The 25,079-nt window shown below is 32.1% G+C and overlaps 2 protein-coding genes, 1 long non-coding RNA gene and 1 pseudogene across 8 annotated transcripts in view; 3 read left to right on the plus strand and 1 right to left on the minus strand.

The window, feature by feature from the left end:
- The first annotated feature begins 1,336 nt into the window (after positions 1-1,336).
- Positions 1,337-3,886, plus strand: LOC145759453 (uncharacterized). Its single transcript, XM_082573289.1, has 3 exons — positions 1,337-2,094; positions 2,242-2,337; positions 2,461-3,886. Exons 1-3 carry the CDS (start codon positions 1,504-1,506, stop codon positions 3,667-3,669), a joined length of 1,896 nt encoding a protein of 631 aa, XP_082429415.1. The 5' UTR covers positions 1,337-1,503; the 3' UTR covers positions 3,670-3,886.
- Positions 3,887-5,794: 1,908 nt separating this feature from the next.
- LOC145759833 (uncharacterized) lies at positions 5,795-8,106 on the plus strand. Its single transcript, XR_014286540.1, has 4 exons — positions 5,795-5,898; positions 5,965-6,279; positions 6,457-7,756; positions 8,003-8,106. It is a non-coding gene; the product is annotated as an uncharacterized LOC145759833 (long non-coding RNA).
- A 4,091-nt stretch (positions 8,107-12,197) lies between these two features.
- On the plus strand, positions 12,198-13,093 carry LOC145759611 (ER membrane protein complex subunit 3 pseudogene; annotated as a pseudogene).
- A 4,768-nt stretch (positions 13,094-17,861) lies between these two features.
- LOC145759285 (uncharacterized) overlaps positions 17,862-25,079 on the minus strand; it is a 35,626-nt gene continuing 28,408 nt past the window's right edge. For 5 of the 6 annotated variants that reach the window (XM_082573081.1, XM_082573079.1, XM_082573078.1 and 2 more), the window contains 8 exons: positions 22,707-22,877; positions 22,403-22,570; positions 22,142-22,282; positions 21,719-21,808; positions 19,623-19,711; positions 19,379-19,487; positions 19,122-19,273; positions 17,862-19,012 (listed from right to left, as the gene is read on the minus strand). In XM_082573081.1, coding sequence (XP_082429207.1) covers positions 18,961-19,012; positions 19,122-19,273; positions 19,379-19,487; positions 19,623-19,711; positions 21,719-21,808; positions 22,142-22,282; positions 22,403-22,570; positions 22,707-22,877 — 972 coding nt within the window. In that variant the 3' untranslated portion in view covers positions 17,862-18,960. Of the gene's footprint in view, positions 19,013-19,121; positions 19,274-19,378; positions 19,488-19,622; positions 19,712-21,718; positions 21,809-22,141; positions 22,283-22,402; positions 22,571-22,706; positions 22,878-25,079 lie in introns of those variants that run through there. The other variant, XM_082573080.1, reaches the window with a different exon arrangement.

The raw sequence follows: 25,079 nt of genomic DNA on the forward strand, positions 1-25,079 counted from the left end.
GGTATTTTAAAATTGAATGGGCTTAGATATATGCATGCATACGTTAATCATGTTAAAATTTAAAGAGCTGCATATAAGAAATCTGTTTAGATTTTGAAACTTTATAGTTAGACCTTTGTAAACGTAACATAGGACTCTTTTTTGTTTCAAGTTATTTAGATTATTGTTAAACAATGTTGGTTAGCCGCGGTTTAAATAGCGGAATAATACGGCTAACAATGAATTAAGAATGCTGGTAAATCGCGGCGCTTAACTTTGCGACAATCAAAGAACAAAGGAATAAAAATAGGCTGATTATCATGGCCCGCGACTATCGGGGTGCATTTCTATTTAACCCAATTAAGATAGGCCGTGAAGCGAGAATGTATACGGTATAGTTCTGGTTATTTGAAAACAGGATTTTTTGAGTTCTGACAATTAGTTAACAGTTAAAATTACATAAGACTTAGTGTTAAAAATGTGTAGAAATTGACTAAAGCACTTACAGTCATAAAAAATCATTTCGTTTCATCTTCCGAGAACATTTTCAATCGAGTAATTAAAACTGAAAATTGCAACAATTCTTTTGATTTTAAGTATTCTTATACGTCCGTACGAGAGGTTAGTTCCCACTTAGACCTACACAGGCAATATATATACACAGAATATTTTTTGTTAGAAGGTTGGATGAAGGGTGCTTCAAAGGTTTATCGTCCTGTAATAGAGAATAGACGGAATAAATTTCGAACACATTTAGCCCAATTCGTATAAGGGTAATAAAACGCTCAACCATACAGTTGTTTAAAAAAAGTAATCAAAAGTTATATTAAGATCAAAAAATTCATTTTAGTATTACGTTGAAATATATAACTCTAAAGTCTTAATATTGTTTAAAATCTATCTTGCTATGCAGCTGTATTTTGCCTTTTATAAAAGAAGAAAAAATCTTGAGTTAGTTTAAATAGTTATACCAAATTTAGGCGCTTAGGCGGGAGGCGTTGAAATAAATAATCAGCATAAAACGCCGCATTTTGAAACCTTATACCTATAGTCTAAAGCTCTATGCTACAGAGAACTATTAGTATTGCTGGGCTCTATAATATAAGCTTCTTAAAAGTACTATTGTTTAAAAGAATAGGTTACACCATCTTAAGTTATTGTGTATTTTAAGCGAGATAGTACAGTATGGAATAACATAGAGGTTTAATTACCTAGGCTTTATACGTATATATTATTCAATATTATGTATTGAATATAGCGTTTTAACTTGTGTATAATACGTCTAGTCGTATCAGGTTTAGTTGGCGTATAACTCGAGGAACAATATCGCAGTATTAAAAAATCGTGTCTACAGAAAGACAAAAGGAAATTTAACATCGAATAGATATGGCGTCTAAAGTATATTTCTTGGGTTTTATATTGCGTTAAAAGTTATAACCATAGAACTTTGGTATAAGTTTTAAGTTGTAACGTATATGAAAAAACTAACTGTTTTTTACAATTTACAGCTTGTATAATTTAAAAATGGACATTCTAGATTTAAGTGTAGGCGAAAAACGGAGCCGTCGCAAGGCACAAGCACCTCAACGCCGCTACGAGTTTACTTCTCCATCCAATGACGTCACAATATTTAGTGACGTCACCGAAGATATCACTAAAAATGAGCCGGACGAAGAACGCTTAACTCTTTCCGGGGATGAATTCGTGAAATCACCGGTCTCCGAAAATGAGTTTCCGCTTCAACACAGAAGCAGCCCGGACTCGAGCCCGAGTCCCCGGACCACGTGTTCGTTCATGTCAAGTAACGGGTCTATAGACCTTGAGCTAAAATCCGCTAACTTCCAACCTAATACAAACTCGAACAACAACATTGAGAGCTACCACCATCCTATGCTGCCTAAGTATCCATACCGCGACCTTTCAATGCCTTTTGCGCAACCTGCTGACAAGAATTTATTTGCTGAGACAATTCTGACTGCTCAAATGAAAAGCTTTAACGCAAGAAACGAAGACGTACAACCTAAAGATACCCCTGGTATACCTGAACGAACAAAGAAGCAGAATAGGTGGGCGTTCAACGTTTGGAGGGAATGGGCAAGAAAGAGAAATTTATCGGTAAGTAAACAACAAGATATACATTCTGTTACAAATATTTATTTTCGGTAGTTTTTAATTCAGCCTTGGGTTAAAAATGAACTTGTTATACTCTGTTAATATTATGGTGTTAATAAAACAACAAAAAACTTTTATTTTTATCTATAGCCTGAATCTTTCTGTGGACCATTCAAGGGCGTTCCATTGGACGTTGGAAAAGCTACTGAGCCCGAGTTAGACTACTGGCTTTCTAATTTTGTTCAGGTAAATTTTATTTCATTTTATTTAATATAGAAACTAAGGTTAATTAAAGTTTAAGTTTAATATATTTTTGTGTAATCCCTAAAAATATAAGTTTCTGTGATGTTACTAAATTTTACTTTTTAGGAGATACGACGCAAGGATGGAAACCCTTACCCCCCTCATACGCTAATGCAGATTGTAATGGGCATTCAACGATACCTACGCCAGCAAGCTGGAAGGCCAACTATTTGTATACTAGACCGTAGCAACCCGGCTTACAGCAGATTCAGATCTGTACTTGATAAACGAATCAAGGATTTGACGAACAGTACAGGAACATCGATGAATAAAACTACGAGAAGATCGCATCCGCCACATCCTACTTTTCCATCTAATTCTTCACTATTTCATTATCCAGATGAGGGCGATTTATGGAACAGCGGCATCATAGGAAACGACACTGCCTTGTCACTGCTTAACGCTGTGTTTTACCACAACACTGTCACATTCGGCATCCGATCAGTTGACGACCATTGGAATCTGAAAGTTTCGCATTTTGTGATTGGTAATCGTGGGCAACAGGCGCAGACTTATGTTGAATTCGTGCCAACGCGCGATCCAATTTACGTAAAGCGCGGCCTTACTCAGGATCAGAGAAAATATGCCGAGCCTAACAACCCACGTTGTGTTGTAAAGTTGTTTATGAGATACATGGCAAACCTGCCATCAGCTGGCGCGTTTTACCGCCATCCACAAGAACCTACCCTTGTCGACCGATCGATCAAATACTCTGACCAATGGATTGGCAAGAACCGACTACGGGCGATGATTAAGCATATTTTCGACAGCACAAGGCTCGACGGTCGTGAAAAGCCGCATAGCATGTCACCCAGTCCCATGAGCTCACCTTTAAATAACAACCAATACAGTCAGCATATCCCTGAACAGGCTAAGGTAACAACGCCTTCTAGCGTATACAGTCAACTCGCTCAAGCAATGATTCATCTTTCCCACTTGAGGTCATCTCAACTTCAGCTACAAGACCCAACTAAGCCTGATTCGTCAAACCACAACGATATTTCTTTAGATATAAACGATAACTTGATTGAAACTAGGTCAGACATAAGCGAAACAAAGTCGATCAAGGTAGAGAAGCGATCTCACGATTTAGTTGACGTCTCGAGTCCTAAACGCTCTAAAAGTGAAGAGCGAGTAACGCGTGATGACGTAACGATTACGTCATTAGATCAACCTCCGATTAAAGAAAACACGTTAGAAATAAGCGTTCCTTCAATCATTGAAACAGTTACAATTTTAAGAGGGGGTCATCGTACTACAGTCCAACTAACATAGTATATTTACAAAAAACACAACTTTTTTTTTTTAATCGCAAACAATATGTTTACTTAAGTTATATCGTATTTTTTAATGCTATTTAATTATTCTGTTGCAAGCCTTGTTGCGTTTTTTTTCCTAAACTGTGTTTGGGTTATTGTAAACGAAATCCTTATATTTTGGCATGACCATTTTGTTCGAATACTTATTATTATTGCAATAAATTAAAATTTCTTGTAAAGCTTAAGTTGTTATTTTTGTCAGTTAAAATAATAGATAAGTTTAAATGTTTAATAATATTATTACTAATTTAACTTTTTTTGTAACAAAAATTTATTTTAGAAAATTTTTTTGGCAACATGTGTAGTAAAATTATTTTGGCAACATGTGTAAGTTGTCGAAGGGTCGAAATTTAAAAAGATAAAATTACTATAAACTTTAGTTAAAAATGGATTACATTTGAAAATGAAGACTGGGATATACCAATTAAATATCAATATACAGTAAAGTCATCGAAAAGGTAAAATAAAGTTTTTAATTTTGTTAAATATACGTGTTTTGCTTTTTATATAGAGTTTCAGTTGTAAATGCTGACGCCTTGTATGCCAGATAAGCCAGATTTAAGTAAAGCACGCCAACACAAATCACGCGTGCACGCGTAGACCGAAAACGTAGTATGTGGTCACGCCATTTTTTACGCTTGCACGCACGAGATCTCGTCAAAAACTGCCCTATTTCCAGACTAAATAAAAAACCCTATTGATAAAGCACATGCTAATCGTTTTTGGAAAATGCGTAGTATATAAAGGTTTTAGTATTAAACTATATCAAACTAAGTTAAAACAACATAAGTTAATTTGTCCGACGCTCCGAAAAATAGTTGAGGGTAGTGTTGGGGTTTTAAAAGTCCCTCAATATAAATTTAGCGAAAAAAAATTATACCCGGGAGTTTACCAAAACCTGGGAGTTTACCGAAACCTGGGAACCCGAAATTGTTTTGTTTTTTTTAGTTATGTTTGAAAAAAGTGTCTACAATTTTTTTTTAACTAAAAAGTGTCTACTATTTAAAAAAATTAATTTCAAACACATTGCAAGTTTATACAAATGTTTTTCGAATGGCAAAAGCGTATGGCTAAGGCAATTTCGAAATAAGCCTTTTGCCCATATAAAGTAGTTAAATGTATTAACGATATATATAACATATTTAATCCAATCTGTAAAGTTTATGTCTTCTCACATAATTAGACCATCACTTACTATGGATATAGATTGTGTGTAATTCTTCATTAATGTAATATGAACATTAGAAATTTAGACGACATCATTTAATTTTTGATATGATAAATCAATTTGGACTGTCTATTTTCATTAAGCAGGCAGATTAACATAGGGGCTATATAATATGTAAACCATATGTTGCTAATTGCCAACACTATTAGTAAATTGATTATATTATAAATTTTTATGTTAAGCTTATGTAATTAATGTTTGCCGACATATTGTTGCTATTCATGTAACCTGGAATAATACTCTATTAATACCTGTATAAACACACTCAACTTTATAGAGTATAGTTTTTAAATGATTGCTTTGAAAAATATGGTTGGATTTTGACGCCTATGATAATAAATATATTTTATTTATGTTTGTGGGAGTTTTGAATGCTTTGGTCAAAGAGAATGTACTTTTTTGCCATAATAACTAAGCTTAAAATTTGTGGCACCTTTTAAAATAAAGAAAAATATTGCTTAAAACTGTTGGGGCTCTCTGCTATTTTACCCCCAATTTACGCTGTGATTACAGCATAATGTGGGTGTCTGATGACAAAAAAAGAACTAACTTTTTTATTATTCCATATTATATTTTATATTATATGATATTGTTTTAATAAAAATTGATAAAAATATTGTGTTTATTTTTTTTGTTTATCCTATCACACTAGTTGTATATATTTTCAGATAACCATAACTTTGCATCTTTTTCGGAAGCTGAATGGTTAAGGCCCTTGACTGCTAAGCAGTATCTTCGGGTTCGAATCCACGCTTGGTAAGTATTAACAAATCTGGTAAAAATCACAATTTTAACAAATTTTATATGCATGTTAACGTTACAACAAATGTACGTTTAAAAATTTAGGTCTTAAAGAGCAACCACCATAACTCAAGTGATAAGTCAACAGACATGTTGTCAATGAGTCGTGGGTTCGATTCCCAGCTAGGCTAAGGGAAATGGGAAACATTTTTAAAGGTAAAAAAATTTTTAATAAATATTAAAACATGTGCTAGCATTACAACCTTTATACCCTTAAATTAGTGATACTGAAATTGCTGCCACGATAGCAGAGTTGGATAGTCGACGGGAAAACATTCGGCGAGGTAGTGGGTTCGATTCCCACTGCTCAGCAGAGACTGTGTCGTCTCTAAAGCACGGGTTCAATTTTCGTTGATTCAAATAAAAAATTTATCTCAATTGTAAATAAAAGGGGGGAGGGTAGACAGCCCCCTGGGAAGAAAACTTTCAGCTCTATAAAATAAAGATATTTATCAGGCACTCCCAAATATGATGAAGCGACAAATTATTGGAAATTACATCGAAGAAAATAGAAATGACAACTTGTGATATAAAGAGGTAACAATTTACTGTTATTTAATTTACCGTTTTTGATTTTTTTTAAAGTTATTAAAATTGCTGTACACAAATGACAAACTTAATTTGTCAATCTCCAGTAAGAAAATTAAAGTTCCAGTAAGAAAAAATTAAAAAAAACATAACACTAAAGGTTAAACTTAACATTTATCTTATCAGATGATCAAAAAAGTAAAGAACTGGTTCGATAAATGAAATCAAGCAAGGAAATACAACCAAGAAAAGTGATGTCAATTGATTTTAATAGACAATTTCTAATAATTCTATTCATAATTTTAAAATCAACCAATAGTTAAAAATTTATCTACTATCATTCATTATTGTCTTAAAATCAAACAATAGTTGATATATATTTGTCGATTGACATTCATAATTGTATTTAAATTGACCATAAGTAGGTACGTTTGTTTATTGACACATAGGCTTTTTTTTCATAAAATGTTTTTTTTCTATTTTTTTTTGGATACTTCTGTCATTCTTCGATGATGTAGCCCTTCAAAGATGTTGCTCTCTACAGATGTCACTCTCTAAAGTTGTCACTTTTCCGATGAATTTTTCCTTAAATAGATGGTTTGGTCGCAGAGTTTCTTTTTTAATTATGTTGAAATTTTTCCAACTTGCACGAGGATACCATTTTTTTAAAAATTCGTCAAGTAGTTTTTGAGATATTGGGATTTAAAAGTAAAAGGGAAAGTCCCAAAGTAAAAGGGAAAGTCCCAGACATAGGAAAATGACCCTATTTTGTCCTTTAATTTTTTTTTTTTTTTTAAATCCTTTAATTTTTTTTTGCAGAAAACAAACTTAACATAAAAAGCAATATTTAGCGATATTATATTAGACATTTTTTACTTTTTAAGTAATTTTAATTGGGTAGGCCGTATTTAAAAAATTTTAACAAATTATGGCTATGCTGTTAATTTTGAAAGTTTATCAGCCAAAAACGCTTACAAACTTTTGCAAGAAATGGACAGGTCAACTAAGTCTTATTAAAGCAAAGTTTACCGTTTACACAGTCTTATAGTTTTGTTTAAAATAAAATCACTTCATTGTTGTTAACTAATATATTGTCAAATTAGCGTATATAGACGATATATATTTTTATTTTAGTTATACTATAACAATTATTTAGGTTATATTTTTACAAATGTAAAGCACAAACTAAAGTTAAGAAAGGCAGCAAACACTAATATTTGTTGCCAGAGGTACAAGTACTTACGTATATTTTACGTTATCTTAAAAATTGTTTGGAATTATTAACAAAAAAATCCTCGGACAACGAAGCAAAACATTAGGATATCAATATTATATTTTTATGATTAAACACTGATAAAACTGCCGCCTACTATTTTCTAACTTTAGTTGATGACAAGAAGGAATGGGAAAACTGATGATGTTGATCCTATGACGAATGGAGAGGCAAAGAACCAACATGTCGTCTTTCGATTAAGAAAGTAGATTGGTAGCTATCAATTTTTTTTATGATTAGATTTGGGATATACCTGCCAAAATTATTAATTTTAAAAAATATTTTGGAAATATATTGTTTGGACTACTGTGCTTTTATTGATATACTTAAATTTTAATTTAAAAATTTGATTTTTTTTTCGAAAAAGTTGACCCCAATAATAATGTACTTACGACGTCACACGATACGCGTTTAATGATACGTAAAATTACTGTTACTTTTGTTTTACTTGATATTTAGGGTGAAATCATCGGAAAGTATTTAGGGTTACATCATCATCGTAGGGTGACATCATCGGATGGGTCAACGCAGATAGCCTCATAAATTGTGTCATCAAGAAAACGGTTAAATATGTTTTTAAGTATTATTATTTTATAGAATTAAATTATTTATACAATTTCATTAACACCAAGCTTATTCTTAAAATAGGGTGATAATGTAAGCGTCTTAACTTTAAAATAAAATTATAATACCTAAAGGCCTACTAATTAATAACATGTTGCAACATAAACTAGGTTATATAAAAGAATAAAATAAAACTTTATAAAAAAGACTTAGCTCTTAGAGCTAATTACCAAAAAAAAAAGAAATTTATTTTTATACCTCTTAGAGCTAATTACCGAAAAAAAATGCAATTTATTTTCATACCTCTAAGAGCTAACCTCTTAGAGCTCACCTCTTAGAGCTTACCTCTTACAGCTAATTAAACGAAAAAAAATGCAATTTATTTTTATACCTCTTAGAGCTCACCTCTTAGAGCTTACCTCTTACAGCTAATTACCCGGAAAAAAAATGCAATTTATTTTCATACCTCTTAGAGCTTAGCTCTTAGAGCTAATTACTGAAAAAAAAATGCAATTTAGTTTCATACCTTTCAGAGCTTACCTCTTAGAGCTTACCTCTTAGAGCTTAGCTCTTAGAGCTCACCTCTTAGAGCTCACCTCTTAGAGCTCAACTCTTAGAGCTCACCTCTTAGAGCTTACCTCTTACAGCTAATTACCCGAAAAAAAAATGCAATTTATTTTCATACCTCTTAGAGCTCACCTCTTAGAGCTTACCTCTTACAGCTAATTACCCGAAAAAAAAATGCAATTTATTTTCATACCTCTTAGAGCTTAGCTCTAACAGCTAATTACCCAAAAAAAAATGCAATTGATTTTCATACCTCTAAGAGCTAACCTCTTAGAGCTCACCTCTTAGAGCTTACCTCTTACAGCTAATTACCCGGAAAAAAAATGCAATATATTTTCATACCTCTTAGAGCTCACCTCTTAGAGCTTACCTCTTACAGCTAATTACCCGAAAAAAAAATGCAATTTATTTTCATATCTCTTAGAGGTCACCTCTTAGAGCTTACCTCTTACAGCTAATTACCCGGAAAAAAAATGCAATTTATTTTCATACCTCTTAGAGCTAATTACTGAAAAAAAAATGCAATTTAGTTTCATACCTCTTAGAGCTCACCTCTTAGAGCTTACCTCTTAGAGCTTAGCTCTTAGAGCTCACCTCTTAGAGCTTACCTCTTACAGCTAATTACCCGGAAAAAAAATGCAATTTAGTTTCATACCTCTAAGAGCTAACCTCTTAGAGCTAACCTCTTACAGCTAATTACCCGGAAAAAAATGCAATTTATTTTCATACCTCTTAGAGCTTACCTCTTAGAGATTAGCTCTTAGAGCTCACCTCTTAGAGCTTACCTCTTACAGCTAATTACCCGAAAAAAAATGCAATTTATTTTCATACCTCTTAGAGCTCACCTCTTAGAGCTTACCTCTTACAGCTAATTACCCGAAAAAAAATGCAATTTACTTTAATACCTCTTAGAGCTCACCGCAATTTATTTTCATACCTCTTAGAGCTTACCTCTTACAGCTAATTACCCGGAAAAAAATGCAATATATTTTTATACCTCTTAGAGCTTAGCTTTTAGAGCTCACCTTTTAGAGCTTACCTCTTACAGCTAATTACCCGAAAAAAATGCAATTTATTTTCATACCTCTTAGAGCTTACCTCTTAGAGCTTGGCTCTTAGAGCTCACCTCTTAGAGCTTACCTCTTACAGCTAATTACCCGAAAAAAAATGCAATTAATTTTCATACCTCTAAAAGCTAACCTCTTAGAGCTCACCTCTTAGAGCTTAGCTCTTAGAGCTTACCTCTTACAGCTAATTACCCGAAAAAAAATGCAATTTATTTTTATACCTCTTAGAGCTCACCTCTTAGAGCTTACATCTTACAGCTAATTACCCGGAAAAAAAATGCAATTTATTTTCATACCTCTTAGAGCTTACCTCTTACAGCTAATTACCCGAAAAAAAATGCAATTTATTTTTATACCTCTTAGAGCTCACTTCTTAGAGCTTACCTCTTACAGCTAATTACCCGGAAAAAAATGCAATTTATTTTCATACCTCTTACAGCTAATTACCCGAAAAAAAAATGCAATTTATTTTCATACCTCTTAGAGCTCACCTCTTAGAGCTTACCTCTTACAGCTAATTACCCGGAAAAAAATGCAATTGATTTTCATACCTCTAAGAGCTAACCTCTTAGAGCTCACCTCTTAGAGCTAAGCTCTTAGAGCTTACCTCTTACAGCTAATTACCCGGAAAAAAATGCAATTGATTTTCATACCTCTAAAAGCTAACCTCTTAGAGCTCACCTCTTAGAGCTTACCTCTTACAGCTAATTACCCGAAAAAAATGCAATTTATTTTTATACCTCTTAGAGCTTACCTCTTACACCTAATTACCCGAAAAAAAATGCAATTTATTTTCATACTTCTTAGAGCTTACCTCTCAGAGCTTAGCTCTTAGAGCTCACCTCTTAGAGCTTACCTCTTACAGCTAATTACCCGAAAAAAAAATGCAATTTATTTTCATACCTCTTAGAGCTCACCTCTTAGAGCTCACCTCTTACAGCTAATTACCCGGAAAAAAATGCAATTGATTTTCATACCTCTAAGAGCTAACCTCTTAGAGCTAATTACCCGGAAAAAAAATGCAATTTATTTTCATACCTCTTAGAGCTTAGCTCTTACAGCTAATTACCCGGAAAAAAAATGCAATTTATTTTCATACCTCTTAGAGCTTACCTCTTAGAGCTTAGCTCTTAGAGCTCACCTCTTAGAGCTTACCTCTTAGAGCTCACCTCTTAGAGCTTACCTCTTACAGCTAATTACCCGAAAAAAAATGCAATTTATTTTCATACCTCTTAGAGCTTACCTCTTAGAGCTTGGCTCTTAGAGCTCACCTCTTAGAGCTTACCTCTTAGAGCTTACCTCTTACAGCTAATTACCCGAAAAAAAATGCAATTTATTTCCATACCTCTTAGAGCTTACCTCTTAGAGCTCACCTCTTAGAGCTTACCTCTTACAGCTAATTACCCGAAAAAAAATGCAATTGATTTTCATATCTCTTAGAGCTTACCTCTTAGAGCTTAGCTCTTAGAGCTCACCTCTTAGAGCTTACCTCTTACAGCGAATTACCCAAAAAAAAAATGCAATTTATTTTTATACCTCTTAGAGCTCACCTCTTAGAGCTTACCTCTTACAGCTAATTACCCGAAAAAAAAATGCAATTTATTTTCATACCTCTTAGAGCTCACCTCTTACAGGTAATTACCCGGAAAAAAAATGCAATTGATTTTCATACCTCTAAGAGCTAACCTCTTAGAGCTTAGCTCTTAGAGCTTACCTCTTACAGCTAATTACCCGAAAAAAAATGCAATTTATTTTCATACCTCTTCGAGCTCAACTTTTAGAGCTTACCTCTTACAGCTAATTACCCGGAAAAAAATGCAATTTATTTTCATACCTCTTAGAGCTAATTACTGAAAAAAAAATGCAATTTAGTTTCATACCTCTTAGAGCTCACCTCTTAGAGCTTACCTCTTACAGCTAATTACCCGAAAAAAAATGCAATTTATTTTCATACCTCTTAGAGCTTAGCTCTTAGAGCTCACCTCTTAGAGCTTACCTCTTACAGCTAATTACCCGGAAAAAAAATGCAATTGATTTTCATACCTCTAAGAGCTAACCTCTTAGAGCTTAGCTCTTAGAGCTTACCTCTTACAGCTAATTACCCGAAAAAAAAAGAAATTTATTTTCATACCTCGTAGGGCTTACCTCTTACAGCTAATTACCCGGAAAAAAATGCAATTTATTTTCATACCTCTTAGTGCTAATTACTGAAAAAAAAATGCAATTTAGTTTTATACCTCTTAGAGCTCATCTCTTAGAGCTTACCTCTTACAGCTAATTACCCGGAAAAAAATGCAATTTATTTTCATACCTCTTAGTGCTTACCTCTTACAGCTAATTACCCGAAAAAAAATGCAATTTATTTTCATACCTCTTACAGCTAATTACCCGGAAAAAAATGCAATTTATTTTCATACCTCTAAGAGCTCACCTCTTAGAGCTAATTACCCGAAAAAATGCAATATACCTGTTAGAACTTACCTCTTAGAGGTAAATACCGAAAATAGGCAATTTACCTTTATACCTTGTAGAGCTAACCTCTTAGAGGTAAATACCGAAAATAGGCAATTTGCCTTTATACCTCTAAACTCTAAGTATGGTTCTAGTAGGGAAAAAAATGATAAATTTCAACAAAATTTGCAGAAATTTTATCAAACCGCTTCTGGGCACTATCTTTTTCCCTACTAGAACCATGTTGGTACATAAAAGTCATTTATTTGTCGTTGTTGATGACCTCAGAAAAACATGTTTCCGAAGAACAAGTGCGGAACAGTCAGGCCTCAATAAGATGTCAGCGTCTTCATGACAAGGCCAATACAATCCTCAACAAGGATTTAAAATGAGAAAGTCATTATCACAAAAGGAATAGAAAATACGTCGAAAGCCAAAAACCTGATGACAATTCCATCGATGATGACTGATATGCTTAAAGGAAATGTCCTTAATGTTCTTCCAATGATTGTCATTGGAGGTTGGATTCAGTGGACTTTTTCAGAATTTTTAACAACAAAAGTTTCTTTTCCATTAACCATTCGATTTAGACCGATGCTGCAAAGAGGAGTTGAATTAGAATCCCTGGATGCCTCATGGGTTTCATCTGCATCATGGTACTTTCTCAATGTATTCGGCCTTCGAAGTATGTAATCCCTGATCCTTGAAGAAAACAACGCAGCGGAATAAAAACAATGCAGCGGATCCCGGAATGGCGATGCAGCAAGACCCTCAAAAGGCATTTAAAGAAACCTGGATAAGTTTAATGATGACCGAACACACAAACGCAATCAAGAACATCCACAAAGGAATATTTCTTAAACATTTGCTGCCAGAAGAATACCTTTTAACTAAAAACTAAGGAATTTGATGCCGATACAGCATTAAAAGAACAAGTCACTGTTGTTAAGGAGGACCTGGAAGTTTCTTTATTTAAATTCCAACGGAAAATTGCCAAAGAAATCGAAAAGTTATTAAACGATAACAAGATAATAGAATGTATAACATAAAATGAAAAATTTCTCAACGAGCTTATTCAAACGATAATTGCAGACCAGAAAAAGTTTAAAAACATAATGGAAGAAGAGCAATTGTCTCCTTCCCATCTAAAAGCGGCTAGAATAAAGAGAGATGACAAGGCTGCAGATTTATTTGATATTGTGTACTGCAGAGAAAAGGTGTTTGCTGCATTAGAAGCTATACAACAATTTGGCGGACAAAAAAAACGAGAACTGACAAATGAAATAGATGGTATCTAACTACACCTAAATTTCACATGGAATATTCGTTTGGTAAGGATTCCACTAAACAAGAACACGACAAACTTAAAAGGTACCAAATGGCCGAAAAACCCTGAACTAAAGCGAAAAGAAATTAAAAAGCTTGCCAATGTGCCTGTAATTTCTGCGTCCGATTTGTCAAACTAATTTTTTATTTCTAAAACTGTTAATAAGCAAAGTTTAGTCTCTTGGTTAATATCAGTTTTATTCCTTTCGCAAATTGTTACAGTTTTTTTTCATTATGCCATGCTTTTGTGAATAGTGTAGTGGTAAAAACACTTGCTACACCACGGGCAATTATAATCTATAACATCTCAAACTGCCACAGGCAACTCGAGACTGGGGTGGAGTAACTGATGTTACTCTGTGTTTAAGTCGCGCATTTGACTTTCCTTTATTGAGGATTAAAACATATACGAAAAACTTTTTTTTTTTCAAGGTATGTTAAATTTTTACAAGACAAAATACATTTTTAGACTATTTTTATTGCATACTAAAGTATAAGTAAAAAACCTTATTATCAGAACTCTTATTTTATATAACATGCCCATTTTATTTTGCATGTTTTTAAAGCAAATTTATTTGTTTTTTCGTATTTTCAAGCACTTTAACCAATTCTATAAATTAATTTTTCATAATGCACTATTTGCAGATGCCAAACTAATAAAAAAATTAAAAATGAAATTTTAAATTGACTTACAATAACTCATGCAAGTATTTTTACTTCAGGACAGTTTAAGGATATATTCCTTTACAAAGTTCACCGCGGCCTTCCTATTGCTAATCTTTGAAGCTTTTTCTTGCATTCCACCATTCTTAGTGGCACCCTTTTCCTCTATTGCAAATAAAACATGGAAGCCACATTGCTCTACAAAATCCCCTGGCTCCGATAATAAGAACATTCGCCCTCCTTTTTCATCACCAACAGAAAAAAAAGGTAAGCCTGCAAAAGGAATAAAAATGTAAAACTTATACTATTATCAATATGGCCATAACTGTTAATAATGAAATAAAGCAAAAAGAATTTAAAATTTTATCAAAATGCAAAGTGTAATAGCAAAGGATTGATTTCATTTGTGTTAATATTCATAAATTTATTATTTCCCTCCTTTCTGTGAAGTGCCAACAACCTACATTTAAAATATGAAATCACTTTACTGTAAACCTCTGGTCCTTACCGAATCCAACAATGGTGAACCAGCATAAGTGACATGGATGATAACTGGTGTGCAGTTAATATTGGCTTGGTTTACAATGCTGAAATACATAATACAGATTTTTTAGTTTACAACAACAACAATATCAAATTAGGTTTTGTTGTTATTAGAACAGTAAAAGTGGCCAATTTTTAAGCTTGGAAATTAATTATTTAAATAGAGGTTTAATATTAAAATAACCTACGTTGTTTCATGTGGTCGAATCTTCTTGTCCAGTCAACTTTTCATTTTACTTCAGTCCCCACTTCAATTTTTTTCTCAACAAAATGAAGCGCCTGTCAAATATATTCACATATATTCTTATTCATTTAATTAATCTTTTAACTTGAAAAATTACAGCATGTAACTAAAGCATGTTAAGTTTTACACTTAACAACGCCAAGCTAAATATTCCACCTTTGCCCCTTTTTTTGCAACTTTTTTCACTTGAATGTCGTTTATAGTTCCCCAGTCATCAGGTTGTCCCTATCCTTCAGGAAATAAGATTGTGTCATTTAATTCAATTTCAAACCTAAAATATGAATAATATGTTTTATATTAAACTTCTTAAATTAGGTTTACATTACAACACTCTTTTTAATACAAAAGTAAATACAAAAGTTGCCTATAGCAGTTTAGTAATAAGCTGTTGCTGTAGTGACAAAGCCTATTTAAAAAGCCAAATGTTATATAAGCAAAACAAATTAATTGTCGTTCATGCAGCTCGAACCTGAAACCTTTCGGCTCATAGTTTGACGTCATGACCGGTTCATCACACTACCAGACTATTTCCATATTTTTATGACATCATTCCTTATACCTGCATTAAGTAGGACATCTCTTTTAAATCAACTTCTGTGTTGGCCTTCTCTAATGCTTACATCTTGATTTTAATTCTTTCCCGAGCATATCTGCAAAAGTAATAAATTAAAATTTAAAATTTATTGAATGGAAAATTAGCCTGTTTTGTAGTATTATTATATAATAACTATTATGTAAATCCCTGGTATAATGTAATATTTAACCAGTAAACTTTAACCAGTAAAATTTAAAAAACAAATAAATTACCTTTAATAATTAAGCATGCCTTTCCTCTAAATCAGTTAAAGAATTTTCAAGTTGTTCAATAGTTCTAAAGCAACATTATCTTGCCTCTGTAATATAACAATATAACAAATATAACATGTTACAATTATACCATTTTGTATAGAGCCAAAGTCTAAAAGGATAAATTACATTTTTAGTTTACCAAATTTTGAAGATTAATTTTAAGGGTATCAACATTTCAACATTTTTTTAAGTCAATTTAGAATTGTAATAATTACATTTGCAGCAAACATACCGGCAGCATGGTGTGGTGGTAAGAACACTTGCTACACCACCATGAAGTCGTGGGTTTAATCCCCACTGCTCTCATGCTGTAGCGACCTTGAGTAAGGCGCAATAAACGGTATGAACTCCTGCTGAGCCAGCACTTAATCAGCAGTATAATTATTGGGCAATTATAATCTATATGATTTCCCAAACTGCCACAGGCAACTCGAAACTGAGTCGGAGTAACAGTTTTTATTCTATGTTTAAGTCGCGCATTCAACTTTCCCACATCCGAGGATATAGATATATACAAAAAAAAGAGCATAATACCAGTGGTCTCAAAAGTTTGTAGTTGTTGTTGTAAGACTTCTTGCAGCTCAAAATGTAATCTTTCATTTTCCTCAGTAACATTCTTAAAATTATATATAAATCAGTTTAAAAAAAAGTTAAAAAATATGTGTGATATGGTTATTTTTACAAGCCTTCTATACTATATGCAGGTGCAATATAAACAATAAAGGCATACAATTTTACATAAAATTTATATTTCTATTTTCAAACCTTTAGTTTTGTGCTGTAATCCTCGTTTTGATATTTGATCGCTGGAAGTCCAGAGACAAGAGATGCCATGTGCTGTTCATATTCTACAATTAATGGTGATAATAATAAAGGATTTGTTATCCAAGGTGCTAGGTCTAATCCATCTCCAGAAAGAATTTCATTTTGTAAAAAATTTAAATTTTAAATCACCCTCTAAGAAAACATTCAATTGAACAGTATTAATATTTTCCATGCGCTTATAAAGTAATTTATATGACAATAAAATCGAAAAAAATAATTTAATTGTTTAAAAACTGTCAGATTTTAAATAAATAACACTTAAAACTGTTAAATTTTGCTTACTTTTGGCTTATCTACATTAAACTGGCTATGTCCTTGGTACTTCGAAAGTGCTGCACTTAAACAATAAACCATTTTACACAAACAGACAAAAAAACAAGTTCTGAAAATGTTTTTTTATTTGCCCCCTTTTTAGTTATTATACGAGACAACTAACAACAAATTTGCTTAAAAAATAAAAAAATTTAAAACTCTATTTATTGCTATATTATTTGAACAAATTTTAGAAATTTAGAATCAGAAATTTACAAAAACAAGTGAGCTAAAGGTCAAAGTAACATTAAATCAATAATTAGCTCTAAGAGGTATGAAAATAAATTGCATTTTTTTTCGGGTAATTAGCTCTAAGAAGTGAGCTCTAAGAGGTTAGCTCTAAGAGGTATGAAAATAAATTGCATTTTTTTTCGGGTAATTAGCTCTAAGAAGTGAGCTCTAAGAGGTTAGCTCTTAGAGGTATGAAAATAAATTGCATTTTTTTCGGGTAATTAGCTCTACGAGGTTAGCTCTTAGAAGTGAGCTCTTAGAGGTATGTTTTTTCCAAATCAAAATCCCGCGCTTTGCTAAAATTTGTGACGAATGTTTTGGATTAAATCCAGCTGTTGTTATATACATTTTTATCCCTCAATATATTTATCCCCAAATTATGGAAAAAATTAAATTTGTTATAAAGTTGGAAAATTATTAAAACAGTGACACATTTTGTTTTCTACCAATTAAATTATTAATAATATTACAATTAATAGAGAAAAACCAGGTGTGTTGAAAAGCGTCGCACGGGATGTGGAACCAGCGTTCTTTCTTCGCCCCTCCTGCTAAAAGCGATTTTTCTTTTTTCTTCCAAAGCTAAAAGCTGCAAATTCTTTAATTTAAACAAATCCTTGATACAAATGTGGTTTTAAAAGCCTTAATATCAAGCCAGTTTCAAATGAGAGGTGTATTTTAATAATAAGAATAATAATATTTGTTGTTAGTAAAAATTCTAAGCATTACGATGATATTAATAAAATAGTTAATCGATAAAAAGAATACAAAAGTAAAATTAGAAATGATTTTAAAATACAAAATTACTCAAAATCGTAAACAAACAATTAACAATATAATAACACACTATATACATGTTTAATTGCTGAAACAAATACTGCTCTGTGGAATATTTACACTTTTTTTTTGCCTTAATATGGTAATACATAGAAATTGGTATTTGGAAAAAAATTCAACGTAGATATAATGTATATACAAAATCACTGTTAAAAAGCAAATACACATAACATAATGGCTTTTATATATATTTTAGTTACAACCTTGAATCATGACATATAACACAATGATGTCTCAAAGTCTTCGCAACTAACAAAGTAAAATATATATATTACAACATCTATGTGTGGTCGGGTTGCATAAAAAAATCTACGCAAATTTTGTTTAGAAATAAAATGGCAGCATTTATTTTAATTGTGTTGCACATTGTCGGGTATATATGCTCCAAAATTTATGTTATTTACATTCAACAAAGCTTAACTGAAAATCGATATTGCAAGTGTGTGGTTAAGGGTTGCGTATCGTGAAATGTAAATTTAAAACAAACAAAAAACACTCTTCCAGTTTAATTCACCTTATCAGATGCAAAGAGGTAGAGTATAAATAACTGTTCACTGCATTAGGATTTTAACATTAAATACTAAAAATAGTTCTAGCTAAAAAACGCAAAAGTAGCACCGTTTGCAAAAGTATGACAAAACAAGTTAAATTTGGACTGCCAAATATAATTACAATAAATTGCTTAAAAGTATTGCTAAAGTTTATATATATTAATATAGCGCAGATTTGAGTTATTTCGAATATAAAAAGCAAACGATTGGCTATACAGAATGCACATTGTCAAAGTATGTAAAAAATGTTTGATAAAAGCAACAATGTTTATAATTAAAAAAGCAAAATTTTTGGTCGCGAGTTGGCAGTATAGAATTGTATATTTACACAATAAAAGCAATGTTAAATTTGTAAGATAATTCTTTATCAATCAGGATAAAAGATTTACTTCAAACCGGGGTAAATAAATTTCCACTGGCAGATTTCGCAGGTGCTTGCGGTCTAGTAAAAAAGTTAAACGTAGTCAAATATTGTGTTTTTTATCACAAACTGTCAGTTTTTTTTTCAGTTTAAAAAAATTTAAATTTATTTAAAAATTTTTATTCTGTACCTGAGGGAAGCAAGAGATTGCCGAAGTTGATAATTTTCCTCTCTCTGCTCCTGCAAGTCTTCCTGAAGGCTTCTTCGTTCCTCCTCGGACGAGTTGACTTCCATCTCGGCGTCCTGAAGCTGTTGTTTGAGAGACTGAAGGCGAATTGCAAGCTAAAAAAAAAAAAATATCTTGAAAAACCGAAAAAAAAACTTGACGGTTTTATAAAAATTTCTAAAATAAAAAATAAACTAAAATATTTTGAAAATAATGCTTACCATTTCCTTCTCACTGTTGGCTTTGTTCGTTTCATCCTCTGCTTGAATTAATATTTCTCTCAACTTCATCTCGGTTTTACGATGATGGGTGTCAATCGCGTTCAGCTCACTATCACGTAATACATGACGTCAGTTAAACCAATATTACATCGGCAAAAATTTGGGGAATAACCAAACTGGGTTTTATTTTATTTGGTTGATGACGCGTTATAGTGATAGTAATTATGACATCAATCAATCTTACTTCGCTTCTTGTTGAAGCTTGTCCTCCAGTGTGCAAATCTTCTCCTTTAGGACTTCCGCCTCTTTCTCCCCGTTGCGCAACTCTTCTATCTACGTCACAAAACAAATTATTTACGTCATAAAGCAATGTTACTAAAATATTCTACTTAAAAATTCGTGTAACCGCATAGGTAACAACGTTATGTTGTTAGGAAGTTACGTGGTTTTTGTTAATATTTTTCCAAATTTAAAACCGATCTGTTTCAAATTCGACGTCACGTCTATTTGAGGTAGGTTATATATACACACAATTTATTACAAAAATAAATATCTTCGTTTTTTGAGCGCTGTTATGTCAACCACCTTTAAAAAACGTGTAGAAATATATATAACCGTGGTTCTATTTTGTTATGATAATATTTTCATGTTTTCTTTATACACCGCATTAAAATCAGGTTAATTATTTACAGATTAATAGACAGAGGAGGTATTTGAATAAACATTAAAAAATGTTAATGTTTCGAGAAGTTAGAATTGAATTATTTTTATACTTTGATCTTGAGTTTTGTTTCAAAAAAAAAAAAGTGATTAAAACTAAAATAATTGTCATCAAAGTATTTTTATTTTTTGTGTGTTATGAATTCAAAACAAAAATCTAATCTGTCCTCAAGTATGCAAAAATTGACGTTTGATATATAAATTTGTCGAAGCAATCGTCATAATAAAATTAATAAGCTTTAAAAATGTGTCAGCTTCGAAATTAAAGCCAAATATATCGCCATTTTTTTCTTATTTCGTGGGTTGGAGGTATTATGTGAGGTCGGCGAACTTTGAATGTAAACGAACCGAACAGGAAAGATGAAAAGTAATCAAATGTGTATTAACTTCAATCCATCATACTTAAGTCTACGGAATTTAAAACCAAATAAATTAAAATTGGGTGGTATTTCATATTTTGCAACAATTATTATTTATCCATTTAAATTATTTTACAAGGTATCAAAAAATTATATTTAGACATCATATTTTTTTATTTATTCCTAATTTGGGCAGATAAACTTAACAGTCTTGGCATGGGGTAAAACTTATTGTCTTTCCCTTCGTCTGCCCTTGTCAGTTTACTATTTAAAAGCCGTTAAAATCTGCTTATTTGAGCGGTCAATAAACATAGATCGAAGTTCAGTTGAACTACAGTGGTACGATTAAGATGACATCATTTGCGTGTGATTGTCTTTGTAAGTTTTCTCCCAGGCGGTCCGTTTAACATTTAACAAGTGATTTTCAATCAAAGGTGAACGACATCCCAAACGAAAGTAAATTTGCCCGCAATTTAAACGGAAAATAGTGACGTTTTGTCGGTAGATAGAGCACTGATAAGATGCGGGTGTGATGTGAAATACAAGTGCAAAGATGCGAGAGAAAGGTGCACTGTTTGTTTAACGTAATGGAGTAGTTTGAGTCAAGGTTATTAATGTTGTTAACGGTTATGTTGAAAAATTTTCCATCCCTTATTATTGTAACTCCACGAGTCATTTTTAATTTGCAAGTTTATTACCATAATACCCCAAACACCGATAGATACCGAAAACGCGTCACTAAACCTACAGAAGATTGTTTTTTTTTTTTGCACGGCACTTACACTTGTAGTTAAAGTGAAGTTACAGCAGATGTGTACTAAACTTTTCTCTTAACGTGCACCGGTTATAGAAAACATGTTCATATACGATTAGTATCCAATCCATCATCGGGCGTTTACGCTTTTCTAAACTTTACGAACTTAATTTTTTCTCCCGAAAGAGAATCATCATCGCTGGAGTGACGTTTTACTCTTCTCTAGTTACGCAGAAAAAGTGCCAAAAATATATAAGTAAAGATAGGACCCCGTTCTCATTAGGTGAATACATGGGTTGTGTCCACGTTTTGCGGGTATTTTAACATCGTCTGACCTTTATGACACATTTAATATCCCGACTGCGTCTGATTTGCACCAATTTGAACAAAAATAAACTCAAAAATTTGGAAATATTTTTAAAAATCGTGTTTTAAATGATGTGTTAACAAAATTTTATTGAAATCATGACACATGCTTTTATTATAAAATGTAACTTTCTATTTTACCTCTTGTTTTTGATTTTCATGGTTTTGTTTAATTTTTTCATTGTGTTCTTTAACCAGATCAAGTTCAGTGTTAAGTTTGTTAACTTGTTCCTAAATTTGAAAAAAATAATATTTTTTAGATGTTTTAAAAAAGTAAATTTTTGAACAAAGTTTTCCAACAAATTGGTATCTTCAATATGGCAAATTAAAATAAATTAACACTTTTATAGAGTTCACGTCGAGAAACTGTGTTCAGTTAAAATATTACCTATGACAGATCACACAAAAATGTTTGTCAAAGTTGATGTACTTGTTAGTTTGTAAATTTGTTTTTTAAAAATTAGTAAACAATCTTTTTGAAAATGATTTGTAATTGAAAAAGTATTTGGAATAAATTACCCCCATTTTTACCCCCCATTGATTTTTTTACCCATTGACATTTACCCCCATTGATTTCAGTCTAGATAATGCTTCCTCCTTAGCATCTTCCTCTTCGTGCAATCTTAGTGTAAGCTCTTCCAAGTCTCCTTGTTTGATGTTCTCTTCGTCGGAGGATGGAGAATGGCGATGAGGAGAAGCAGAAATCTAGATTTTTTGATTTTTATAAATTTTTATTAAAAAATCTAATCCTATAAAGCACATGTTTGATTCACGTAACTTATTTCATTTTCTTTTAAAAATTATATTTAAAAGATCTCTTATTACCTTTTCTCGCAATTCTCTGTTTAAATTTTGTTCCTGTTTAAGTCTGTCTCTTAACTCTTTTATCAGATCTTCCAACTCATCCAACCTTCTTGATTCATCCTCATGAACTTGGCGAGTCCGGGAGGCATCCGATGTTGCTTTTTCCAGTTCCTCCATCAACAATTCCATCTGTTAAAATAAAAGTTTTGTAAAAAAAAGTAAAACCAAAATTTAAAAAAAATTTTATAGTAAAATATTGGTGCAGGTAAAGTATGTGACAAAAAGATGCTGAAAAAGTCAATGAAAAATTTTTATTTAATCAAACCTGTTTTTGTAGATCTTCTTTTTCAGTTTGTGTTTCTTTAATTTGGTCATTTCTCTCTTGGAGATGAGCCTTGAGTTGTTCGAATTGTTTGTCACTTTCTGCCATGTAAGAATCCATTTGTTCCAACGAGGACTTCTCCGTCGCTTGTTGTATGGAAGTGAGCTCCTCAATCTAACCACAGAACATAAAGGCAATTTAGAGTTATGATAAACCATATTAGTAGATTCATCATTATAGTAATTCAAGTGTAGAAAAAATATAATAGACAGCAAAATTAAAAAACAATTTTAATGTAATGAAGATCCAAATTTTAGTTAATATCTAAATAGTTTGAATTATAACTTTAAAAAGATTCATAATAAAGCTCAATATGTAAATGAAAAGTACATAACTCTGGCTTATATTAAATTGTAATGCAATAAAACAGATGCTTACAACTGACAGAGCAAACAAGTACGTAAGTTACGTTACCGAATTCTCCTACCCCATAAAAGTTGAAACCATAAAATCCTAAACGCCCAAGCTTGTTAAGCATTTAGTGCAAACAGTCACGCATTTTTATTAACCAATTTGGTCGAAACTTAAGCTTCCATAAAATGGGGATTTATATATAGGTGAAAATTTCGGTATTGATCCAAGCAGGAGAAAAATGCTTTGATTCGATTTTTATTGCTGTTTCAAATCTTCTAAAATTTCGAAAAAATTTTCCCAATGATTTAAAATATTAAATTATGAAATACACAATTCAATAAAACCACAATCGCGTAATTTAAGGGCAGAATAATCCGCATATGAAATCATAGGAGAGGCCAGTCAAAAATGCGCGTCACCAGCAATAAAATTCAAGATACTAACATTTTTTACATAGCAGACACTATAATAAAATGGCAATAAACATCATCATTACATAATTGTAATATATTAGTCAATAAAATCTACATCAAACAACACTAAAATTTTATCTTTACAAATTCCTGCTAATTATCGTAAAAAAGTCGATGCTTAGCAACCAGATATGTTGTTATAATACAAGCCTTCTCTGATCTACTCTTTGAGATCCAAAAAACATAAAACATCTTGTTAATGGACACTATTAGAATGAACAAACAAGCAGCAGACAAAAACATGTGTTATTATGTAAGCAAATAGGTCGCTTACGTCAAATTTAAAATATAGACGCACAACCTGTAGATTATTGAACTAATTCTGATTAATTTTTAAGCAATCTTTTACTAATACAGAGGGGTTCATTGTTGCTACCACAACAACAGTACACACAGACCTAATGTAAAGTCGTTAAAATAAAGAGACATGATATGACACACCTTTAATCACCTTTAAATGTCGTTAATGGATTAAAACACAGGACAATTAGAGCAAAAATGCGTGAAAACCGCTCGGTCAAATTTGGGTAAGTTGTCTAATTTGCGTATATTACAATGACGTCAGTATACTGGACAATGCATATGCACTTATTAGGGCAATTCGCGACATTGTTTGGTAGCAACGGTCATTACGTTTTACGAGTTAAAAATACATAACAATGCACACAATGAGGACACATTTGCGTCACAAGGGGAGACCGAAATACGCCAGGAATGCCACCGAATATGCATGGCACGCGACTAGGTCGCTACAGCGAACAATTAATGAATTTAGGTCCCGCCTATTTTTTCCCATTAAAACGAAAAGCAAACCCGAGACAAAGCTTAGTCCACGCCCAATACACAGTGATTAGCCCGTTACGCAAACAAAAATGGCAAAAAGTGGAACCTGAATGACGAAATTCATTGTGGACGATTACGTCACGAAAAAATCGATCAGACCGGAACTGAACTACCTGAATTTCGCAAAATTATTATCGTGACGTCATACTAGCCCAAAAATATTCAGGATCGCTTTATTTTTAAATCTTGTAATTTCTATTGTTTCCGAAACGAGTTATTTTCGTATGACCCTGTGTATTCGCGGTTAGAACAATGTTTATTGATGCTACTCGGTTTCAGTTAAACATCGCTTTCACTGTGTTTAACTATGACATATTCAGCTTAACTTATGACGTCGGAAAAATTACAAACCATTGAACGAACATTATAGGGGATTAGAAATTCGATATTTTGAATTGTAAAACAATTTTAAATATTCAATTGTTGTTCAACAGAAAAAGTTACTATAGAAACTCAATGTGTTGTTGTGGAAATTAAGTAAGTAAATGATAAATACACCAATTTGTCAATTATTTTACAAAAAAACATCGTCGTTTAAAAATTAATTTAAAATGGTGAAAAAAAAGTTATTTTTATATTTGTCCTAACGATTGATTTCTAATTCTCGAAATACGGATTAGTAAGTCGACACCCCAAAAAGTTTCGT

This window comes from Corella eumyota, chromosome 7 (assembly GCF_963082875.1).
Source record: "Corella eumyota chromosome 7, kaCorEumy4.1, whole genome shotgun sequence".
Classification (NCBI taxonomy): Eukaryota; Metazoa; Chordata; class Ascidiacea; order Phlebobranchia; family Corellidae; genus Corella; species Corella eumyota.